The sequence below is a fragment of the Lacerta agilis genome, chromosome 16 (genome assembly GCF_009819535.1).
Source record: "Lacerta agilis isolate rLacAgi1 chromosome 16, rLacAgi1.pri, whole genome shotgun sequence".
Taxonomy (NCBI): domain Eukaryota; kingdom Metazoa; phylum Chordata; class Lepidosauria; order Squamata; family Lacertidae; genus Lacerta; species Lacerta agilis.
Genome location: NC_046327.1, coordinates 27816798 through 27838813, shown reverse-complemented (window position 1 = coordinate 27838813; position 22016 = coordinate 27816798). Strand labels below are relative to the sequence as shown.

Here is a 22016-nt window from a genome sequence, read left to right as displayed (position 1 = left end):
GCCAGAATCACAGGATACTGCTACCTGCTTTAGAGACAGGAAAATCAGAGAAAGTTCATTTTCTCAAACCAAACAAAGGAAGTGAATGGACAGATCTGGTGAATATTCACTACAATAACTTTATAGTCCCGTAAATCAAAGGACACCCTCTTTGATCTAGCAACGGGCTATTTCACAAATTTAGTGCTTTTAAATCGTGCACACTTTGGAAAGGCTGCTAATGTACTGTACTGTCTTCTATGCATATGGTGTAAAATGCAGTGAGTCATATGCATGTATGAATAACTCCCAGGATAATGTCATCCTTTTTTTTTTAAAGATGCAAGTATCACAGAAATCTGAGACATAGCTGCCCTAAATTATATATTCAGTTGCGTACATTGTGAAATGTTCGGGGGGTGGGGAAGGGGGAAATGAACTGACACAACAAGCTGGGGAATCAAACTTTCCAGAGGATCCCAGCTGTAAAAGCTAATGTCAAAGCTCAGAATGCTTCTCACAAGTCAGTTAAGAAATAGAAAAATTATAGGCCTTCAAATAAATAAATATATTACTATGAATTAATTTAAATAATTTGCTTTAAGCATTTCATTGTGATTTCTAGTTATGTGACATGTCATGTAGAGCTGCCTTCTCCAACCTGGTACCCTCTAGCTGTATTGGACTATGGATTTGTTCTTATGAGAATTCAAAATTGTCATTGAAAGAAATGGATCCAGTTGTCCAGTCTTGTAAGAGACGTCTTGCATTTTGCTGCAGCATTGGGTAGTGCAGTACAAACTTCTATTTCCTGTTCACAACTCCAGCTCTTGCAGGTCACCCCAGCTAGGACCAACTTTGACTTTTACTGACAGTTTCACGGAGAGTTTTACAGCATGTTCCATTTCATGTTTAACAATCTGTGCCACCTAAAGGACAATGCACTTAGAAGAATCAGTGTGACAATAAGGCAGAAAGGGCAACAGTTTATTTAGCCCAGTTGAATTTCCAACTGGTATCATATCTGGAAACGCCTCTAAAAGCGGGTCAGAATTATGCTAAAATTCAGAGAAGCTGAATGCATCTTTCTGGGAGCCAGAACTCTCCCAGGAAAGGCTCACAACACACCCTCAAGTTTGTGTCTACCTTTCAACAAATGCAGCTTCGTACACCCACAGAAAACAGTTACAAGGTATAGGTAAATTGCATGTTACGACAGAGCAAAAAGCCAATTCACAAGTCGTATGTCGCAAACACAACAAAGTGAGAAGAGGAGATGTACATATAAACACAGGGAGATACTGCGGATTGGTTCAGCAACAACTCTGAATGGCACACATATTTCCATCATACTTCTATAGTTTATTGAAGCCAACATTGGTGAACAAACAGAGTGGATTTGATTTAAATCAAACTGATTTAAATCACTTTTTTTACAGAAAGACATTCTTGCTGGTACAATCTTCATATTTACAACCAGATGAAGGTTTCATTTTTGGAATAATAAATTTTCAGAGTAGGTTTTATAGTTATATCAAAAATTACTGATTTGGTTATACTATTAGAAATACATAGGTGATTATGAAATTATTGTGAGGTTTAATAAGTTAACTGTTTATATTAGGACAACTTTTCTGCTGTACTTTATTGGAAGAAGAAAAATAATCATTTCCTTAATAACAAATTATTTAACTAAAACAATAACATTATAGCAAATGTATCAATGTTTCTTAACTGATGTGGTTAAACAATTAAAAAAAACTTAAGTCTGAGTTTTAGCACACACGAAAAACTTAAAACAAATCCTTATTTCCTGATGAATAGTCTTTGGACTATAATGTAAATTAAATAAAAAAATATCTTTAGAAAGATTTTTTCCTCCAAAATGTTTTTATTATTTTTTTTAAAAAAATCCTTGATTTTTATCCACCCTGTGAAAAAACACACCAGCCACATTATTAGAGAGATGCACTCCCCAGTTTTCAGTAAAACCAATTCCTCATACCTGAATCAGGCTGTCTTCTGCAACCTCATAGAGAAGCTCATCATGCAGCTGGAGTATGAAGAAACCTCCATGCACGGAATGTATCATTTTCCTCTTTTCTATCTTCTCTGGTTTTCCTAGGCAGAATGAAACCTGACTTAAATAATGCTTATGGTAAGAGCTATAAAAATTCACAAGTACCTAAAGACATTATTTGTATTTGTTCTGTATTGCTATATAATTGTTATGGCCTGTAAACAACTAAAAACTTTGGCAGGATTTGAGTAATGCTTGTTGATGTACTAAAAACTAAGGTAAAAATGGATTATTTTAAGAAAGAGAGATAAAACATATGATGCAGTAGAAAAAGTTTTATATTGGAAACCATGGAGGGGTGGAGGGAATTCTAAGGATTCAGGGAATCCTAAATGTTGATGATTATGACTAATTTTTGAATTCAAATGTATAGTGTAAAACTGAATAAAAAAGAATTTGAAGAAAAATATTTAATTGTGATGGGTTTACTTCTTTATTGCTCTAGCATTCTATTACTTTAGTATTTCTGTTCCTGTATTGGATAATATCTCATTTGGTAGTAAATACAAAGCCAGAGGAGAAAACATACCCGTTTGTCTTTTTTGGAATGAGCTCTCCAAGTGTCCATAAGATTTTACTGCTGAAGGGAAAGATTCCAGCTGAGCCTGAATATTCACTGTGGCTGTTTTGACAATATCCGCTGCAGAACCCTGGACAATAGTATTCACAGCTTGCCTCTCTGCCTAAAGTTACAAAATGACTTAGAAGAAGAAGCCAATTTCCCCTCCCCAACAACAACAAATCTTTTCAGTGCAGCATTTCTGAAGTGGACAGCCTGAACCCCTAAAAGGAGCAATAGAAAGTACAGAAGTTTTAGGAAATTGCAACTGTCTAGTCTTCCTTCCACATCTCAAGCCTGGGTGAATGGGACAAGCAGTGAGAGAACAATGGGAAGGAAAGCCTTGCAGAAAGCAAGAACCCCAAAAGGAACCTTCAGCTTTGCACAGTCCCTCCAACCCCTGCTCAGTTGCAATGCACAACTAGTTAAAAACAGAGCAGTGGATTCTGAAGTTTTAGAAGGAAATGTTAGGAGCAGCTACAGAAAACTGCTATATTCTTTTGGTATTGCTTGCAGTTTCAGTAAGACAGTTGAGGGCACCTTGGCTCCTCCATCAAAAAGGAGGTCCAACATGCACAAGAAGTGTGCAAAGTTGGCTCATCTTAGATTGAATTGGCACAAGATCAATATCACTGGGGAGAGAGTAAAACTCAGCTATCTCAATGGGTCTTGCCCCTCAGCTAGATTTTAGCAGCTGAAAAAACACTTCTTTGCATACCTGAGCCTTTCTGTAAGGATTTGAGTCCTTAATTGCTGGCAGGTATCTACGCCGCCCCATGATTGTCTGCACAAATCCATCTCTGCTGCACTTCCTGACTGTTTCTCTTAGGAATTTCTGAATACCTATTAAAAGAAAGAAAGAAACAGTGTTGTGCAACTTCCAGTTCAATCCAAAATATTCAACAACAGCTGCTCTAGTTAATGCTGTGTATATGCTTATATGCTGAAATTTCATAGGGACACTTCCATGCTTGGGTGTCAATATGTTCAGAACTTCCCTATCCCATCAGCTTAAGAAAGGAAAAGAAGATACAAGGAAACTCTCCCCGATTTATTATGTTGTTATATTTTACATTTCAGCTTCAAGATTGTGGAAATGTGCAAATCAAAAGTGGATGTATAGCCTTCTTTGCTGTTTTGTTTATTACATTTCTATCCTGCCTTCCTTCCATCATGAGGTTTAAAGGCAGCATACATGCAGTAAGGTAAAGGTAAAGGAGCCATGGGTGATTAAGTCCAGTCAAAGGCAGCGGCGCTCATCTCACTTTCAGGCCGAGGGAGCCCGTGCTTGTCCACAGACAGCTTTCCAGGTCATGCGGCCAGCATGACTAAACCACTTCTGGTGCAACGGAACACTGTGATGGAATCCAGAGCTCACAAAAACACCATTTACCTTCCTGCCACAGTAGTACCTATTTATCAACTTGCACTGGCTTGCTTTTGAACTGCTAGGTTGGCAGGAGCTGGGACAGAGCAACGAGAGCTCACGCCATCGCAGGGATTCAAACCGCCGACCTTCTGATTGGCAAGCCCAAGAGGCTCAGTGGTTTGGACCACAGCGCCACCCATGTCCCATATACATACAGTAACAACCCATGTGGTGGGCTGGAGCCCCAGAGATGTCCTCCTGACTGGCGCCAGTATTACCAGTCCTGCTGCTACACCCTTGCACCTCCAATCTTGCCACAGCCTACCCCAACCCTATCCAGGTAAACTGCAACAGCAACAAAGCTGGCACAGCAGTTTCACTGCATACATGCAGTTCCCAGGTAACCCAATCTGGTACTGACCAGACCCACGCTTGCTTGGCTTCATTCAGCAAGAGGTGGCCTCCTGTGCCTTTAGACAAGGGGTCAGCAAACTTTTTCAGCAGGGGGCTGGTCCACTGTCCCTCAGACCTTGTGGGGGGCTGGACTATATTTTGAAAAAAAATATGGACAAATTCCTATGCCCCACAAATAACCCAGAGATGCATTTTAAATAAAAGGAAACATTCTACTCATGTAAAAACACGCTGATTCCCGGACCGTCCGTGGGCCGGATTCAGAAGGCGATTAGGCCGCATCCGGCCCCTGGGCCTTAGTTTGGGGACCCTTGCTTTAGACAATACCACGTAAACATTTGTTGCAAATCCATATTTCAAAAATGTCCCACCCCTCATTTATCAAGCAACAAGATTTCTACTAATAGCAGAAACTGCTGCAACGATGTAATAATTCATCAAGTTTCACTAAGTTTCCTAAAAGCATCTTCATAAAACAAGTTGTGTTAGATTTCCAACATGTGCTCTGATTTTTTTATCATGTAATTCCGTCACCATATTTATCATGGATCAATATCCTGTTCCACATTTGTAAGAACTTGATTGTCTTGTGGCAGCACCTGCTTTTCGGAACTCCCTGCCTATTGAGATCAAGCAGGCAGCTTCACTGTACTCTTTTCGGCGTATGCTAAAGACATTCTTGTATAGACAAGCCTACCCAGATGCTTAGAAAGTTCAGGTAATTTTCATCCGTTTTAGCAGTATAACTTCTGTATGTTTTAAAGCATGGTTGTGAATTTTTCTCGATTTCATTGTTTTATCACTTTGCAAACTGCTTTGAGGTTTTATAACAATCAAACAGTGTACAGATTCGGTTAAATAAGTAACTTCATGTGATATTTCCAATATCTTTCCTTCTGTATTTCACAATGTTCTATTAAGTTAACTACTAGTAAGAAATAACAAATTCAACTCCCAGACTTCTTCTGAGATAGCTGCTTGAAAGCGATTGTTCAAGGATCACCTGCGTTCTAAAATTTTAAGACAGGTTTCCTTTATTTAAGATGTCCAGCTTTGACAATCAATCAATATTCACAACAGTGTCTTACCAAATACTGATTTATGGAATGTAGGTACAGTACTGAAATAAAATGTCTAATGACACCGAAACTTTGTTCAATCACATGCCAGTGTTTAATTTTCTTCTGCTATCCAATTCTGCAGCCTACAGACTAGGTAACGGTAAAGGGACCTCTGACCATTAGTTCCAGTCGTGTCCGACTCTGGGGTTGCAGCGCCCATCTTACATTAATGGCCGAGGGAGCCGGCATACAGCTTCCGGGTCATGCGGCCAGCATGACAAAGCCACTTCTGGTGAACCAGAGCAGCGCACGGAAACGCCGTTTACCTTCCCGCTGAAGCGGTACCTATTTATTTACTTGCACTTTAATGTGCTTTCGAACTGCTAGGTTGGCAGGAGCAGGGACCGAGGAAAGGGAGCTCACCCCATCGCGGCGTTTCGAAACGTTGACCTTCTGACCAGCAAGCCCGCAAGTTAAAACATGGTACATTCATAGTGTTTCATTTTGCATTTTGGATAATACACAGAACTCCAAGTTGCCACAATTCTTAAGAGTTTATGTAAGGTAAGTTCTTATTTCAATATCTTGAACTCTCTTTAAACCCACACCAAAAAGGTTACAAAAAACATAGGCAAAGAGATTTGCACAACTCACTATATGCTTGATATTATTAATCAGTTAATTATGCCAAGAAGCCAGGACAATCACATACTAGCAATCTTTACCTGAGTATCTTGATTTGAAGGAGTCAATGTAGCAGGAGGCATCTTTTTCCTCAACACCCATCTGCTCTCCTAAAGATTTCGCTCCTATTCCATATATTATTCCATAACAAATCTAGAAAAATAATGCAATTTTAATTTTAATTCTACAGTACTCTGTACAACCAAGGGGACTAAAGTGCGAGAAAAACTGTTTGTTTATTAGAATAAAGCACAATCTTCACAAAGCAACAAAGTACACAAATTTAAAACATTCAATATGCCAGTTTGTTCATTTGCTATTGAGTTGAATCCATCCCTCAGCCTGTACAACTTATTTTAAAACCCACTAACATTCAATTATATTAAAATTCTCCAAGAATTCTAGATGTTTCTATGAGTTACCTGCTTGGCTTGTTGCCTTAAATCATCCCCAACTGCTTCAGAGTCAATCATCTTCCACTCGGCGGCAATGCTTTTGAACACATCAGAACCATCATTTAAGACCTGGAGAAGCCGCTTATCACAACACAAATGAGCAAGGATCCTCAGCTCAAGCTGGGAATAATCAGCTGCCAAGATCAAGCCTCCTGTAGCCAATAAAACAGAATACAGTGGTACCTCAGGTTACATACGCTTCAGGTTACATACTCCCCTAACCCAGAAATAATGCTTCACGTTAAGAACTTTGCTTCAGGATAAGAACAGAAATTGTGCTTTGGCAGCGCGAGGCCCCATTAGCTAAAGTGCTGCTTCAGATTAAGTGAGTGAGAGGAGAAACATGAGGAAAAGCACGTACACAATGGAGATGTCCTAGGAGGTGTTTGGGGGTGTCACCTTAGGAGCCCAGGACAGAAGTATTACCATATATGGAGTGAATACCCCACCTGAGGGGGAGGTTTTTCCTTTTTTGTTCCGTGGGACTGTGCCTGAAGGTTAATCTTTAACTGCCATGTAAAATGATCAATAAAAGGGAGCCCACTGTCAGGCTTCTCTTGCCTTTGATGTTGCTCGAGAGAAACGACCAGCTCCAGCGGTGAGCTAAGAAGCTGTTTATTTTTCATTAAGAGTTACAGAGTGTTGAAATCATGACTGCTCAATTACTTTCAGTTTCCCAGACTGCTATCTTCCCGCACGCACCAACAGAGCCAACTTCTCGGCCCTCTGATATGACGTCGACGCCTCCGCCTCCCCCTCTGCTCACCCACTTGTCTGCTACCGACAGTGTGTGAAATCTCTCCCTCTTCCGGAGAAGTTTCCTGGTGGGGGCTGGTAGAGGGAGAAGAATCTGTAGAGATTATAGGCAACTGCTCTAGATATCCCAACAGCTCCCCTTTACTGGCTGAAATGCTATCTTTTCTCTCGTCTGCAGTTTCCCCCTTTCTCTCCCCCCGCTCCTCCTGAGCAATCCCTCTTTCCCTGACACCCACGGACACTGCTCATGGTTGCCTTCCCATTGAAAACCATCCTGCTCGTTACGTCATCATTTTCCCCAGCGCAACCATAGTTTGTCCATTTCAGAAAAAGCTAGTAAACTATGATTTCCTGTAAACAATGACGGGGAGTTACGCATAAGAGGCAGCAGCACATGATGATGCCAATATTTCTCAGGCTTGTTTGTGTAACAGACCTTGGTTGCCATTGGGTCTGAACAGGCTCATTGTGTCAGCACAATATAATTGCTCAATTATGTATATCCCTCTTCTACTTTTTACTCCTATAATAAGGCAATTCTCAAGGTGTTACCTGGAAATGGCACAAAGGCATGCCTCATGCTAACAGAAAATGGTACTTTCCCCCCACTGGGTTCAGCAAGACTCCTTTGTCCATGTGGTAGCACAGAATGCTTTCTCCATCTGTAAAATAAAATTAAATAACTGGCAATTGACTTCTATAAGACACACGATGTTAAATGAAACAGCAGAGTTAAATCTAATATCTGTAGCAGGTAAACACAAAATAACTTCATATTTATGGTTGACTGTTACTCTGGTTTGCATGCAATAGGCTAGTTAAGCAGTACTTTCTAGAGGGTGGGTTTTGTTGCTTGGTATGTCTGGCCTGCAAGGTTGGACGCTTATAGCCAAGCAAATAATTATTTTAAAATGCATCTCTTCAGATACTTCAAAGTTTTTTCTCATCTTCATTTTTATACAACACTACACACACACAAACTTCTTTTCATTCCCAATATGGTTCCAATAAGATGTTGCAGTACTTATGACTAGCCTATTATAGCAATGCACTTTGTATGCACTTATTGTGATGTGCCATCTCTGGCCTTCATGTACATGCTGCAATTTCAGGATGTGAGCTTTTGGTGACAATTTGCTAGGTGTACATATCACAGCAATTCTAAGTGGGAAAATATCTACCTTGATGGCCTTCGTTTTAGAGAGTACTTGTACAAACCTCACTCCAGTTAGCTTTTCCTGAACTCCTGTATATTTACCTAAAGATCAGGTTTTTGAATAATCAGATGCTGTAGCCATACAACCTTATTTGTGTGCCCCCTCCACGAGAGGTCTGGAGGGCAGCAACATGAGAACAGGCCTTTTCCGAGGAATGCTCTCCCCAGGGAGGCTCCCCATGCGCCTTCATTACATGTCTTTTGGCGCCAGGCGAAAATGCTCCTCTATAACCTGGCCACTGGCTGATTTAACAAATCAACAGATTTTTAAATGTATTTGTGGGGGGGGGGGCTATTGGTTCATTTTTGTTATTTTGTGTTTTCATTTTGTATTTTTATGCTGTAAACCACCCTGTGATCATCAGATGAAGGGCGGTATACAAATTTAATAAATAAAATAATGTACTATGGGAAAGAACAAAACAATGCACCAAAAATGGTCATTTTTTGTTGATAAATGCAAGTGTGGCAATGTGCAAATGCAGGCAACTAAGCAAACTCCACAACCACATCAGTTTACAGATTATTCCTTATGTTTCCTGCCAACAGCTATTAACTATGACCCAAGACATGGACAAAAAAAATTGTGGTGCAATTGACTTCCGACAAGCACACAGTGTGCGAACAAGATTGGGTGTATGGGGGGGGGCTCATTTAATTTCACTGCACACAGGTGTGTAGTGACAATAAAGGTTTATTTATCAAGGGACAAGATACAGTCAAGCCAATTTGATTAATGCTTTGATGAAAGACATTCTGGGAACTCAATGCAAGCCACCTTCAGTTTCATGGTGGAAAAAAGGCACCCTAACTTTGATACATTCTGGTCTTTTGAGGAATGTATCAGAAAAAATCTGAGAGCTGATAAAAAAATAGATGAGAAAACTTTACCTGCTTCTGGGTAAATTGAACCCATTGTGTTCCTTCTGGGAAGGTGGGCTCTCTTCAACCATGGTTGGCATTTCAATTTCAAAGTCTTTTGGCACATTCTGTATATTTGGTTCCCTGAAGCTTATACGGCCTAAAAGCAAACATGGTGCAAAGGTATAGTTTACAGTTTATTTTATTTCAGCTTTAAGCCCATAGACATAACAAACAAGAACAGAGACATAACAAACAAGAACAGAGAAAACACGCACATTCTGATTTACAATTACTAGCAACAGAATAGGTTAAAAGATATACTAATTAAATTATAATGGAAATTAAAAAATTCAAGTTGTGTATAATAATCCATTGCGTCTCTTGAGTGTCACTACTGAGGTTACAATCGTATCAGAATCTTGCAACAAAAGAGCAAGATGAGACTCTTCCAAATACCCCAGCAGTTTTTGAATTAGTGGAAGCAATAAATTCTTTCGGGCAGCACAATATAGAGGCAGATAAATACTATGTGATGTAGGGTTTCAATCGAGCGGTTATCACAGGCACATAAATCCGAGACTTGGCCCTTAGAAAATCTATGAAAAAGGACGTTTGAGGGGAAGACATTAAAACGTGCTTTGATAAAAGCAAAGCGGTGGCTAGCAATAGAGAGAGATGTTAAATAAGCTGGCACTTGCAATGAGGGAACAATGCCTAGGAGGTGCAAAGGTAAAAAGACAGGCAGTATGTTGCAGTACAGCAGACCTCTGAATGAATACTGAAGCTAAAACTAAAGCACTAAACGCTGAAACGCAGAAGCAGAAGACAAAGCAGACTTGACCAACAAGCTTCCAGTTTTGCAGAACAAAGTACAGTGGTACCCCGCAAGACGAATGCCTCGCACAACGAAAAACTCGCAAAACGAAAGGGTTTTGCGAGTTTTTAGTTGACTCGCGAGACGAATTCGTCTATGGCTGTTTTTCGCAAGACGAATTCGTCTGGCGAGGTACCACTGTGAGCCGCCGGAGCCGCGTTTTAAGGCTGCAGCGAGCGTTGCAGCTTTAAAACGCGGCATCGCGCCATAGCTAAAAAGGCTTACCTTTTGGCTCCGGTGTGTGGGGGGGTGTTTTCCGCATCGCGTCCGCCATTTTGGATCGACTCAGACATGCGCAGTTGATCCAAAATGGCGGGCGCGACGCGGAAAACACCCACCCACACAACGGAGCCAAAAGGTAAGCCCTCCCGACCGGCACGGCGCCGCGTTTTAAGGCTCCAGCGAGCGCTGCAGCTTTAAAACGCGGCGTCGCGCCGCAGCTAAAAAGGCTTACCTTTTGGCTCCGGTGGTGGGGGGGTGTTTTCTGCATCGCGCCCGCCATTTTGGATCGACTCAGACATGCGCAGTCGATCCAAAATGGCGGGCGCGACGCGGAAAACACCCCCACACACACCGGAGCCAAAAGGTAAGCCCTCCCGACCGGCACGGCACTGCGTTTTAAGGCTCCAGCGAGCGCTGCAGCTTTAAAACGCGGCGTCGCGCCACAGCTAAAAAGGCTTACCTTTTGGCTCCGGTGTGTGGGGGGGGTGTTTTCCGCGTCGCGCCCGCCATTTTGGATCGACTGCGCATGTCTGAGTCGATCCAAAATGGCAGACGCGGCGCAGAAAACACCCCCACCACCACCGGAGCCAAAAGGTAAGCCTTTTTAGCTGCGGCGCAACGCCGCGTTTTAAAGCTGCAGCGCTCGCCGGAGCCTTAAAACGCGGCGCCGTGCCGGTCGGGAGGGGCGCGGCTTACCTTTTGGCTCCGGTGGGGGGGTGTTTTCCGCGTCGCGTCCGCCATTTTGGATCGACTGCGCATGTCTGAGTCGATCCAAAATGGCGGACGCGACTCGGAAACCCCCCCCCACCGGAGCCAAAAGGTAAGCCTTTTTAGCTACGGCGCATTTTAAAGCTGCAGCGGGCGAACAGTTCGCTCGCTGCAGCCTTAAAATGCGGCGCAGCACGGCTCCGGTGCCGGCCGGCGCCCCTTCCGACCAGCGCTCCCTGACTTTTTTCCCATAGGAACGCATTAATTAAATTTTAATGCGTTCCTATGGGAAACGGTGCCTCGCAAGACGAAATTTCCGCAAGACGAAAAGTCTTGCGGAACGAATTAATTTCGTCTTGCGAGGTACCACTGTACTCTTTAAATGATAATGCTCAATACAGTGGTACCCCGTGTTACGTATGCGATCCGTTCCGGGTTGCGCCACATAACCCGGGTGTACTTAACACAAACGAACAAAAAAAGAAAGAAAGAAAAAACCCGGAAGTTGGCAGGTTTTTGCGCTTCTGCGCATGTGCGAAGTGCGCAGAACGCTTCTGCGCACCTGTGCACGCTCCGCAGAGGACTTCCGCGTCGCGGAGGTGCGTAACCCGAACGTACGCAACACGGAGCGTACACAACACGAGGAATGACTGTATTACATTTCAAAATTCTAGTGTTTATATGGAATAGGTATGAGTTCAGTGAAGAAGCTCACTCCATGAGTTACAGAGCGCTGCAGTGACAAAGCATCAAGCAAACTGGCAAGTTAAGCAGCCAAGTGACTGGCGGATAAGCAACACCCATTTCAATAATTTTTTAAGCATCAGATTTGACCAACAAGGGCACAGCACTGGCACTGTGTTCAAGGAGCTAAATCCTATATAGCTCAGGGGCTACATCCTCAGTAAGCCTGTAGAAACTGAGCTTTCAATTTTTACCTAAGACAGCAAGCTTCAGGGGCTACAGTAAACAAGGAAAGTTTGGAGAAAGGGTAAAAAGAAAACTGCACTAATATACAGTTCCACACAATACAGAGCTAGCTAGTAGGTCAGCTCAGAAAAAGAGGCTTAGTTAAGCAGCAGAGTGAGTTCAGCAGTCAGGCAAGGAGGCCTCAAAGTAGCAGGTGGGCATTTCAGTAATTTTTAAAAAATGTACCGGTAACCACAGGACATTGGTGGGGAGCCTCCAGTCTGCAGACCCAAATGGGTCCATCAGTCCTCTGAATTTGCCCCACAAGGCCATCTGAATAAACCATACATGCCTGTTAGCCACCTGACATCAGGCAGAGAGGTATCTGATCTCCAATATTAACATTAAGCACCACAGCGCAAAGATGAGGAAGAAACCTCTGCATGCTCCTGGGGCTTGAACTTTGTAGGTTTGGCAGGTGGGCAGTCCTTCCAACCTGCCGAAATAGCCTGTGGAGGTTAGGCCAGTTCTTTCCCACAACAAGTGCAGTCAGACAGAAACCACAAAGCTTCCAGGATTTATTTGGACCATGTGCTAGCCTTCCTGGTTCTTTTTCAGTCAAACGTTGATAAACTGCCAAGGAGAACCTTCCGATATAAAAAGCACCTGCTACCTGTAGCACTGTGAGTCTGAGAAACAGGATAGATCCGTTCCATGCCCAGCACAGGGTTTAAACGTTTCTCCCTCTGCAGTGGAAACACCACTTTGGTCATGGCATTGGTGATCTTCCTCCATTCCAAAATCAGGCCTGGCAATGGGTGCAAGGCCCTCAGTTTCTCCAGAACATCCTATGGAAATTAACAGTGGCAAAAGTCAGTTAGCTGTCTTTCAAATTGATTCTTTGTAACATTGGGAGCAACCCTTGAAAAATATTCTGGGCTATATGGGAGTACAGCCAGCATGGTACCAGGAGTTCTGTACAAAGGACCTCCTTTCTTTTCTGCTTTGACTCTGCTGTAGACGGGACAGAAGATGAGAAAGCAGAGCCATTGTGATGCTTGGAGAAAAGAGACCTCCTAGCACATAGGGAGTGGGTTGGGAGATGATGGGAAAGATAAATCAGCCCCTATCTCTAATTGTTTTCCTGCCTTTTCTCTTCTTGGACCTTTCTCCAAAACTTGTCTTCTCATTCCAAGGCAGGAAGCCAAAAATGCTTTCCTGGCTGAACAACTGCCTTTGTGCAGGCATATCAAACAGGTAGATTGTGATCTACCAGTAGATCACTGGACATCTGCGGTAGATCACTGGCTCCCTGCAAAGAAGCTGAACAACTGTGGTTCCCCTAAAAAAGCTAACATTTTACCTCTTCCCTGAAAAAAAAAAACCAACACTTTGACCTGAACCCCAAAAAGGGGGTAGATCACTGCCAGTTTTTAACTCTGTGAGTAGATTGCAGGCTCTTGGGAGTTGGCAACCCCTGTAGTGCAATGCTGAATGGAATTTGCTGCCACAATAATGCATCATAGCCATTGGCTTAGTAAACATTTTTTAAAGGATCAAGCAGACTGGGGTTGGGCTAGATGACCCTCACGGTCCCTTCCAACTCTACAATTCTAGAATTCTATGAAGACCAGTTAGCCATGATTAGTACGGTGAGCTGCAGTTAGTACAGCTCACGTGCGAAATCATCTGAGGCCTTTAAGTAATGCAAGGAATTGATAATACTGAGTCAGGTAACATAACAGTAATGCGCTGAAATTGAAGTAGGCAACTTGATTTTTGTGTGGACATCACTTATGCAAAACTAGCACTTGTGAAACATAATTCCACCACTGTGTTTTTACAAATGACTAGCTTCCCACAATCACACATAGGCTAGAAAGGATGCTTCTCCAGGGGTTGCACACAAACAATATACCTTGGTTGTACTGAATTGCTTGCCTAATTTGGCAATTTTTCCATTTGCTATTTTCCTTCCAGTGTAACCTAATGTTTTCTTGCCCCTTTGCAATTTTGATTCTCCATTGAATGGCAACTTCTGCTCCAAAAACAGCACCTGAAAGAGGTAATAAATTCAGTCAGTGGAATCTTGCCGTTTTCTTGGGGCTTAGACAACTTCTTCTTCCCATGCCTACTTCTTAACACACAATGAACTGAGATTGTAGCTAACCCATTAGCCGACAAGCTCTGCTAGGTCACAAACTCCCATTTTACCATTACTGGATTTTTTAAAAACCAACTTTTAACAAAACACCTTTAGGCACCAGGCAAAAACATTCCCTTTTAACCAGGTCTTTGGTTTATTTGATTGACATCTTATGCCCTTTTAAAATGTGGGGTTTGGGGGGGGGTTGGGTTGTTGTTTTTATTTTGATTATGTATTTTGTGGTTTTATATTCTGATTTTGTTCTGTGAACTGCCCTGAGACCTTTGGGTATAGGGCAGTATATAAATTCTAATAATAATAATAATAAGGAGGAGGAGGAGGAGGAGGAGGAGGTAATTAAGGAGAAGTTAGTTAACTAAGAATGAGCAATTAAACAGAATCTGACCATTTTCTGCAGAAAATATTAAGAACACTTTAACTAAAATGACGCAAATAATGGCAGCTGCTGATTTAATTTATTATTGGAAGTTTAGAGTTTGTGTCTCTCTCTAGTCTCTCTCTGCACTCAGATGAAGAAATCCTACTAGTGCAATGGGGCTTTCCCTCCACCCTCTACCCTCAGCACACACACCCCATTGGCTCAGGGAGATCAGGAGAATCCCTGGAACAGGACAAAGAGGCTGGGGTGGGGAGAGATGGAACATCATTCCAGGAATGCTTGCACTGATGAAATTATTGCCTTAGCAAAACATTGAATTCCACCCACGGTGTGTTGAAAACTCTCTCATCAAAAGGAACCAGCACTCTGGCCAACTGAAGGACGGCAACGTTATTCCAGTCAAAATTTCACTGGTGGATTTGTTTAACAGTTTCCTCCCACTGATCATAATAAGGACAGGGCTCACTCTATTGAAAGGGGCCATGTGTTCAGTACCTCAGCAATGTCATCAGGACAGGTCAAGGAGAAACTGTGACCAGCCAGCTGATATATCCGATTCTCAATCTCGTTTAGTTTTGCTTCCATGACATGTTTCTGCGTCTCACACTCAACTGTGCTAAATCCGATGCCGTTGAGCTCTAGCAAGGCCAGGCAATATTGATTTGGCATCTCCACTTTACGAAAAGTATCTGTGGTACACAACGACAAATGAGGCAAAAGACAACATTCGTTCAGTGTCGCAAAACACACAATGACTGAAAAGAAATTTCCTATCACTTGAAATAAATAAATAAATAAATAAATAAATAAGAAGAAGATTATGGTGCTTGCACCAATTACCCCTCCATTCCACCCCACTAATATTCTCAGTAGCTCTTAATAATAGGTTGCACAAGGAGTATCTGCAGAGTGCAGAGTCAATAGGAATTTGTGGGTCAAGGAATTCAAAGAAAGACAACTAGAAAATAGTATTAGAATCTGAAAGGGTTAAAAACAATCACCAGAGGTTTTAAACATAAACACACACACACACACACACACACACACACACACACCAGAGTTAGAGACCTATCACACCTGAGAAGGTTTTATACTGGCATCAAACAAAATGTCAGTAGAGCATGAGACTCTTAATCTCAGGGTCATGAGTTCAAGCTCCACCCTGAGAAAAGCTTCCTGCATTGAAAGGGATTGGGCTAGATGGCCCTTTTGGTCCCTTCCAACTCTACAATTCTAAAAGTCTATGAAAATGTACCTATTGAATCATACACAATCATTTATTGTTTGTATTGCCAAAGTCACACTCCTTGTGCCCAAGGTTCAGGGCATCACAATTACAAAAAAGTGCTATGTTGCAAAAAGAAAAATTGGGAGGGGGGAAGAGTTTATTGTCAGGTGTGAAAATCTGTTTCCCATTAGTAAAAAGTACTGATATTCCTTCACTTTCCAAACATTTTTAATCATAGCAAAATACAATTTCACACTACAGTGTATAAGGTTTTTAGATTTTCTAACATGTGTCTGAAATTCAACTGGAGACTAACATACTTTAAATTTAATTCAAAGGTGATATTTAACAAAGTGAATTGACATTAATGAACATGGCTAAGTTAGGTACATTAATTTTAATAGCTCTACTCTGAGTAAAACTTAGTTAAACACCACCCATGGGGTGTCTTAGTGCTCTCACCTTGCATGTTATCTTTATGCAACAGAGTATTGAGGTGTTCCATAATATGAAAGACAAGAACAGACTCCACAGCTGCTCTGTATCGTCCAGAATTATCTGCGCTGGCACTGAGCCCCAGACTCTGACACCCTTGGCCTGCTCCAAGTTTGTCCAGCAAGAACAATTCCTGAGGAAGGAAATTGGTGACCATGTTGTGAAGGGAGCGTTCTTTAGACTCAGGATCCAACAGCCAGCACGCCACCTAGAATGAGGGAAGTGCAAAGCACACTTAACTCAAAATGCGTCCCGTCCCCCCACAAGAATGCAACAAGATTTGGGTATGTGTATGTGCACCCCTCCCCAAAGATAGGAACTTATAAGTTCTATTTCTGGCAATTGCTGGGGGATTTAAACATTGATTTTAAACATCACTCTCACTTTACAGATAGAGAAGATAGAAAAAGGATTAGTTATAAAACCTTTGGGTCCTCATAGCATCCTGCCAGAGAGATGCCACAGGCCTTCAAGAGGATTTTGTAGTGCTGAATGAAATCATACACAGCAAGCGAAAACGCTCTCTTGGAATCCTGCAGGTGTAATTGAAGATGCTGCAACCTCTCTGCCGCAGCCAAGTTCTGATCCAGGGGAGGTGGTTCCAAACTGGCACTGATTTCTAAAACAACAGAGAAACCATCTTATTTAAGTATTATGACAAGGACCCATGGGGGAAAAGAGAGAGAGGGGAAGAGTGTATGCCTATACATACATTGGTTTTTCCTTGTACAGGGTAGTATAAAAATCATCCTTGCCTTTTGGCTCTCTTACTCACAGTCTCCAGTTCCCATTATACCTGGCATTCGCATTAAGAGCACAGCACCACCATCCTTATTCGTAGGCTTCAAAGCTCATGCCTTATTCTTCCATCCTTCCCCAGTTCTCTACCATTCCCACCTGTGCTGTTTGATCTTCTCAGAAGTATCCTACTTCTTCCCATGGATCTGAACTCCCAGCTGTCAGCTTCCCCACTTGCACCTTACACAAGGCTGCGTCCCAAACTCAGTTCCATCTTTTCATGCTGGAATCCTATGTGAGATTTTTTTACCCCCAAGCAATCCAAGCTCTGCCATCCCTTGGAAAAGCTACATCATCAGTATTCCGTGATTGTTCTCTGTCCAGATAAACCATAATTGCCGCTCTTATGGATAAAACAATACTTTATAATTTAGTTAACATGGATTTGGGAAGGCAGCAAGATGCTACGTGTAGGCTTCTCTAAAGTGCATTCCTTTATAAAACACTTCCTTACCAGTCTGTTCATGAGATTTCTGTTGCAATGAAATGTAATAAGCATCCTTTCCACCCCAACACACAGCTAATCCAACTACCAGCAGGTCTTCACAGGCTGTAACAGGAAATCCATCACCATCATACTGAATTTCCTGGTGCATGTTCCCTATGAACACACAAAAATTAAAATCTGTTAGTCCCCCCTGAAGTTCCTGCAAATTGTGTGCAAAGCATACTTTCCTTTCCTGCTTTTTAAATTATCTTTATGATAGTGGTGGGGGAAACTTTGGCCTGCAGACCTGATTAGGATCCCAATGTAGCTTGCAGGGCAGTTTCTCCCAAACCCACCTGCCCCACACCTGACATCATATGTGATGTCATGTGAGGGCTTGTGGAAACATGGCTGACAACTGGGAGCCTTGAAGTGTGTTCCAATTGTTGCACTGTCAAGGAAGGCTTATGGTCATTATTGATCAGCTGATAGGCACTGATTTCAAGCTCCCTGCTAGCCATTCCCAGCAGAAAAGTGGAGCTTGAAGTCAGTGCAACAGTTATGGTTCTTTGGGCCACATGTTAAATGACAGATATATATAGTCGTACCTTGGAAGTCGAACGGAACTGTTCAACTTCCAAAACGTTCAGAAACCAAAACTCCTGCAGCCAATCGGAAGCCCCGTCGGACATTCAGCTTCCTAAAATAGTTTGCAAACTGAAACAGTCATATCTGGGTTTGTGGCATTTGGGAACCAAAACGTTCGAGAACTAAGCTGTCCGAAAACCAAGGTACAGCTGTATATTGTATGATTCAGTTTCAGTGTAACAAACTCAGTGCTTTCTATAACCTATAAATCCATGAACCATGATAGCCAAACCTTTGTCACTAAATGGCATAAGGAACTGTGGAAAGGAAACATTATATGCAATTTCTCATTAACCAGTGAAGAATCCATATTTGTCGTCTTTGGTATCTCCAAGTGACTTTTTGCTGCTAAAACTAGGCATATGCCTTCTTCCTACTTGGCACTACAGTATACATGTTAAAATATAAACTCTGTTTCCTTCCCAGATTCAGATCAATCCGTAGATTAACTTTCAGATATAGGACCACTTGCCACTTTACTAAGTCCAGAGTAAAATGTCTAGAATATACATTTCTAAAATAATGGAAGGAGCACAGGGGGCAAACTCACCTTGCTTGAACTTGGCACCAATAGCTGATCTGTGGGAGCCTTTTGCTCTTTCACAAGCCACCGAGATAGCAAATCTCTTTTTTGTGCTCCATTCTTTCATGAAGGTTCGGAAAAGAGCCTTATCATTCGCCACATCAATTATAGCAAAATTTTCAGCACTGCAGGATGGTAGATCTTGAGATAACTGCAGTGAAAAACCTTCAATTATAATAGAGTCATCCTCAGATGGAAACTCAGCATGTCTGCTATTTTCTGGTTCATGTGGCAAGATTTTTGCTTGCGGGTGTGAATCAAGTGCAGCGTTCTGCAGGAGCTGAAGACAAGGAGCTTTGTCTGTGGGGTTCATATTTCTGGCTTCGGCACGTGTCACAAAGCATTGTTCCAAACACTGTGAAGGAGGCTCCATGAACTTTGCAGGAGAAAGACGTACCTTGTTCCCATCTGTCCAAGAAATGGAACTTCCTTTTCCATTGATTAGTAAAGAGCCACAGGTCTTACTCTGATCATCCATCCGTCTAATTATGCAGTTGCTCTTAAAATCTTTGCGAAATTTGCACTGACCACAGGATAGGGCAGAATCTTGATTTTTCTCAGATAGCACTACTCTCAAATTGCTTCTTGTATCCATTTCAGGTTTATTTCCAGTGGGGCTTGGCCATTTATCTAATACTTCTTTCATTCCTGGACTTAAATCAAATAAAAAATCACACTTTCCCACTTGGTTAGCATTTGCATCTTCTCCAGTAATCTCAGGTCTGACATCATCATCTGCATCTTTCAGATTTTTCAGCTCATTGAGGATGGTTCTGCGAAAACAAGGCACGGACTCACTATCTCGCCTTTCTGCTATGTGGAAAGAATCAGCATCTGAGAACATTAGAGAATCATCATTATACTCTGTCAGTCGCTGCTGGTTTATAGTGGTATTTGATACACCCTTGACTGACCCCACATTCTGCTCACCTGGAAGATCATCTTCTAAGGTAGATTTAAAAGGAGCAGGGATAATTTGCTGCAGTGGAAGTTCTCCCATGGCAACAGCTTCACCAATGTGAACATCCTGAGGGTCATTAATGTGGTTAAAGTCTTCATCAAACAACAAACTATCACTGCTATTCAAATTTATTTCAGGCAAAGGACAGCACTTGGCACTTGCATCAACAGTAGGTAGGTACTGATTATGAGCAAAGGAAGCCTTTGAAAGAACAATAGTTTCCTGCTCTTCTGCCAGATTTGGAGTCTGATAGTCCCGTAAGAAGCTTTCTAACTGGGAGTCCATGACAGAAAAACTGCTTCTTTCAAGGCAAAATGGTATTTCTGGGTATTTCATAGTAGGCTTTTTGTGAGCGCCTTTCACTTTACAATGCAATAAAGCTGTGTTTCCTGCTACATCGTTTTTTTTAACAGGTAACGGTTCTGCTTTTCTGCACGCTAGCTTATCCATTGTATATGCAGCACTAGTTTCTGAAGTACTAGCACACTTTGTTTTCAGTGCTGAATCTGCTACTAGTTCTTTTTGTTTATCAGCTACTGTAGCTGCCACCTCCTGTTGCAATATCCTCTCAGTTTGTGTATCCAACTGGAAGCTTTCTTCAAATTCTTTGAAGACAAAATACAGATCAGGAGAACAGCTTCTGATGCATTCAGAAGGCTTCAGAACATTATCAGGGTGATTATGCACTTTACACATAACTGTATTTGTCTTTTCCAGGGTGGGGTTGATCCTTCCAGGGTCATTTTTGTCTGCTTTTCGAGAACTCTCTGCTGTTTGCTTATTTCCAGTTGTGGTGATAGCGCCACTTGCTGCTTCCATTTTATTTTCAGTAATTATGGTTCTAGCACTGTTTTTACTGAGCTCCAAATTGCTGCAATTACTCTTCAGATTCAATTTCTTATCGGATATCACCATATCGTCCATAACATCTTGCATTTCCATTTTATCTTTAACAGGAGCTGTATCTCCCTCTACTGAATTCAAAGCGGGTGTTTTAGTGTGATTATTCAGTGTTAACTCGTATTTGGATTCACTAGCATGTATAGGTTCTATAAGCAATTTGTGCATTGTTTTCCCGCTATCTTGGTAGATTTCATTTGCCTGTAGGGATATTTTGTCAATTCCTTCCTGGTAGCCAAATGATCCTTTAGTTAGAGTTTGGTGATGTTTCTGGTTTGACTCACAGCTGTCGCTGGAGGACGGAAAATGATTGTTGAAACTTGATTCTTGACTCCAAGACATACTCCATTTTGCAACTGTGCTCTGTTCCCTACTTTGATTTAAATTAATTCCAGCCTTTTTCTTAAATCTAGCTGCAACATGATGTTTTTTTGAAGTAGCTTTCAAGCCTGGCTTTGTCCTCTGTTCAGTACCTATCATGGCATCCAACTTTTGCTTTACAGGGGTATCTCTCATACTTTCCCCATCTTTCCTCAGATTCAGGCGTTTGCTTGCACTACAGCATACATTATCATTTCTTGTCTGTCCCTTAGTTTCATCTACCAGAGTCTCTTCAAGTCTGTCATTTACTAAACTAGCATCTAACGGCCTCTTATTTTTTTGTCTAACCCTTTTTGCACTATCAGGTTGAGAATTGATACTTTTCTCTGATGAAATTATATTTTGGCTATTTCTTGATATCTGTTTCCCATACAGTCTATGTTTTTCCTCTTCCTCAACTTGTCCTGTTATGGAAAATGTGCAAGATGAATCTGATAAGAGAGAGGTATTGGGGTTCCATTGCACTCCCAAAGCAGCCAAGTCCTCCTTTAAGAGAGTTTTAGCCTCCTCCACAACAAGATTAGCTGCTTCAACCTCAGTTAAACCCTTCAGTCCAGACATCCATATAAGGGGTGTAATTTGGTGTTCCTCGACAGCCTGTTCATCTTCATCCACTGCCTTACGACTGAAGCAGAAGAAACAAGACAACATTACCTGGAAATCATGCTTTCAATTTTTTAAAAAGAATTCCTACCATAGCACTCTTACTGTCATAGAATTGTAGAGTTGGAAGGGACCTCAAGGGTCTTCTAGTCCAACCCCCTGCAATGCAGGAATCTCAGCTAAAGCATCCATGAAGGATGACCATCCAACCTCCGCTTAACATGTCACCTAACATGCACCCATCACAAAAAGCCAATTTTTATATTAGTCTGCACACCGATAAGGAAGCGAACCAA

At 41.9% G+C, this 22016-nt stretch overlaps 1 protein-coding gene across 1 annotated transcript in view; it reads right to left on the bottom strand.

The window, feature by feature from the left end:
* Positions 1 to 732: 732 nt before the first annotated feature.
* POLQ (DNA polymerase theta) overlaps positions 733 to 22016 on the bottom strand; it is a gene marked incomplete at its 5' end in the record, with an annotated part of 42590 nt that continues 21306 nt past the window's right edge. The window contains 16 exons of the mRNA XM_033173845.1: positions 733 to 908; positions 1985 to 2100; positions 2589 to 2742; positions 3337 to 3461; positions 6188 to 6299; positions 6569 to 6753; positions 7910 to 8019; positions 9465 to 9594; positions 12824 to 12998; positions 14069 to 14206; positions 15192 to 15385; positions 16387 to 16627; positions 16845 to 17038; positions 17672 to 17818; positions 18843 to 20534; positions 21057 to 21742. Of these exons, the coding sequence (XP_033029736.1) occupies positions 795 to 908; positions 1985 to 2100; positions 2589 to 2742; positions 3337 to 3461; positions 6188 to 6299; positions 6569 to 6753; positions 7910 to 8019; positions 9465 to 9594; positions 12824 to 12998; positions 14069 to 14206; positions 15192 to 15385; positions 16387 to 16627; positions 16845 to 17038; positions 17672 to 17818; positions 18843 to 20534; positions 21057 to 21742 (4513 nt within the window). The remainder of the gene's footprint in view (positions 909 to 1984; positions 2101 to 2588; positions 2743 to 3336; positions 3462 to 6187; positions 6300 to 6568; positions 6754 to 7909; positions 8020 to 9464; positions 9595 to 12823; positions 12999 to 14068; positions 14207 to 15191; positions 15386 to 16386; positions 16628 to 16844; positions 17039 to 17671; positions 17819 to 18842; positions 20535 to 21056; positions 21743 to 22016) is intronic.